Source organism: Haplochromis burtoni, unplaced genomic scaffold (genome assembly GCF_018398535.1).
Source record: "Haplochromis burtoni strain Fernald_Lab_line unplaced genomic scaffold, NCSU_Asbu1 Contig_2514, whole genome shotgun sequence".
Taxonomy (NCBI): Eukaryota; Metazoa; Chordata; class Actinopteri; order Cichliformes; family Cichlidae; genus Haplochromis; species Haplochromis burtoni.
The window spans coordinates 1-2,654 of NW_024584875.1; the positions used below are offsets into that span (position 1 = coordinate 1).

The 2,654-nt window shown below is 39.4% G+C and overlaps 1 protein-coding gene across 1 annotated transcript; it reads left to right on the forward strand.

Moving 5' to 3' along the window:
• The first annotated feature begins 60 nt into the window (after window positions 1-60).
• On the forward strand, window positions 61-2,332 carry LOC121813770 (NACHT, LRR and PYD domains-containing protein 1b allele 3-like). Its single transcript, XM_042217667.1, has 2 exons — window positions 61-166; window positions 318-2,332. The coding sequence occupies exons 1-2, from the start codon at window positions 112-114 to the stop codon at window positions 1,538-1,540; spliced, it is 1,278 nt and encodes a 425-aa protein (XP_042073601.1). The 5' UTR covers window positions 61-111; the 3' UTR covers window positions 1,541-2,332.
• Window positions 2,333-2,654: the final 322 nt, after the last annotated feature.

Consider the following 2,654-nt stretch of genomic DNA (forward strand, 5'->3'; position numbering starts at 1 on the left):
TTGTTGTTGTTATTGTCATTGTTATTATTGTTATTATTGTTGTTGTTGTTGTTAATCATATATTTTGTTAAATTGCTGTGTGGTAGAGAGTGCCGCGACGGACCGAGTTCGATGGCGTTCCCTTGTCACCCGATGTGCCAATCGGCACAGGAGGATCCAAGTCTAAGTAAGAGAGTGTAGAGATTACTTTGTGTGATGATGAGGAAAATCTGGACCCAAAAGCAGATTTCTGAGGGAATTGTTCCAGATGGCTGATTTTGCTTCCCATCTACAAACTGTCCCACTGCCATTGAATCCTCTATTTTATTTCTCTGCAGATTTCCATGAGCCGAGTGAAATATCCAACTCTGTGAATCGCTCTAAGGACTTGCCGTCACTGAGAACAATACTAGAGAAGGATTTAACACAAGCAGCAAGTTCACGTGACATGAAGTTAAAGGAGTTTACACCTATCATCACTGCTGATGAGTCTGATGATGAAACCTACACGTTCCAGTGCTCCAGTGCAGGCCTGTACCAGTGCAGTGTGACCGGCCTGGTGTTTTTAATGAAGGGAGAAGGAGACGTGGTTTACAGGACTGTCCCTTGGAACAGGAGGCTGCTGGCCCAACACCACAAGAAGCCTGCAGGACCCCTGTTTGACATCAAATGTCAGCAGCAGTCTGTGTGTCAGCTTCATCTCCCACACTGTGAGGTCATCTCCACAGGTGGAGGTCAGTTCTTGCAGGTCGCTCATGTGGATAAGCTTGAAGATATCGAGTTTATCACCCCTGATCAGATAACAGAAACTCACGTTGTTATAAACATCACAGGGTTTTCTGGTTATGGTATTGTCAGAGATGACAACTCTCCCCCTGACCCAATCCAAGCTTTGATTCTCCTCTTCTACAAACCCCCAGTTGATCCTCATCCCAGGTCTGTCCTCAGTGTGCTGTTGGTGCCGAGGAATGTAGTGATTCGTCATGTTAAGCGTACCAGGAGGGAATTAAATGGTGAAGAGATGTACATAGACATACCTTCGAGATGTAGTCTGTTTCCAAACCAGGTTTACACTCTGTCCACTGCTCCTGATGATGACCTGATTGTAGTTCAACCAAATGAAGCAGAGTTTCATGGAGAGTATTTTAACAGCTCAGTTGCATCATTCCAGGTGATTTTCAACAGAGTCATTACAGATGTTAACCTGAGTCTGACACACCAGAGCAGCTCCAGCTGTGTCTGGAAAAGTGAGGTTTGTCTTTTGCCCAACAGAGTGAGAACATTGAGTCTCCCTCCAAATGAGAAGCTGTTAAATGTACGGAGCTCCATTATTAAAGGGATATCAGGACCTGTTCTCAGCAGTCTGATGGACAAACTGCTGGAGAAAAAAGTGATAACTGATGCTGAGAGGGAGGAAGCAGACGTAATACAAAACAGAAGTGAAAGAGCTCGTTTTGTTATCGACACTGTGAGGAACAAAGGTGAACGTGCCACTTCACAGATGATTGAGTCTCTGTGTGAACTTGACTCCTTCTTCTGTGAGTACGTTGGGCTGATTTGAGGCATCTGGTAAATTTTGCTGAATTTACCAGATGCCTAATAACTAATAACATCTTAATTTGATCAAAATAGGACTGCTGCAGCTCTTTTTGATCTTTAAGCAAAGTTGAATCCAACCTTTTTCTCTAGACTGAAACTGGCTATTAATATTAATGTTACATGGCTGAGTACAACAATTAACATATAATAATAATATCTTTAGTTTAAACTGAGATTTGCTTTGACTGGATGTAGTGAGTAAAAAAAGTGCAAACACAAACCACATTTTATCTTCATAATTTGAAACAACTTTTAACAGAATTGTTAATGTGAAATATAAGATTGTATAAAAAAATTTCCAACAGTTAATCCATTAATTTAGTTTTTTTAACTCCCAAAATTAAAAGTAAATGTCTGCACTTTAACCTCATATTAAACACATATTTGCAACTTTAATGTGTTTTAGCTAAAAAAATAAACTAAAATTGTTATTGTGCAGTAATTTCCAGATGTATCTGTATATATTTGATCCATCTCTGTTGTGTATTTGTGGATTTTTTTTTAATGAGGCTAAAACAAACAGCAGGAATTTCATCTTGTTGGCCCAAAATGATCTGATGTGATTGCTTATTGTTGTCAAGTCTTAAAATATTCTATATTTGCTAAAGATTTGTTCACTTTATGATTCAGTGTTCACTGTAAATTTGACTTGAATCCAACTTTTTTTGAGTACTAAATGCTATGTATTGTCTATCTGAATCGATCACCCTGTAATTAAAAAGAAAGAATGAAAATAAATTACTTGTGCATGTAATGAAGTTTGTTTTGAGTTTCCTCACAATGACACTGAAGGCCTTCACACGCTCGACCCATGTGAACATTTCAGGTGTTAAAAATGTAACATGACGGTTCGTTATGTGGCTCTGAATCTCTCTGAACTATTAGAAACAGCGAGATGAAGATGGATAACTTTCTTAGCAGCACCTTTAATCTCCACACAACAAAAACAACACTTCCTGTGTGCAGCCCCCATGAGACTTCGCTAGCCAATCAGAAGCCAGGAAATCCTAGACTCAGGTAACTGCAGCATTCAGTACGTACTTATTACTGCTTTGAAAGTGCATGTGTAAACATTC

What these genes read in the sequence shown, in the direction of transcription:
- LOC121813770 (XM_042217667.1), top strand. Translation starts at nt 112, where the DNA reads ATGGCGTTCCCTTGTCACCCGATGTGCCAATCGGCACAGGAGGATCCA. An exon ending in ACAGGAGGATCCAAGTCTAA is followed by an intron (nt 167 to 317) that starts GTAAGAGAGTGT and finishes ATTTCTCTGCAG; the next exon opens with ATTTCCATGAGCCGAGTGAA.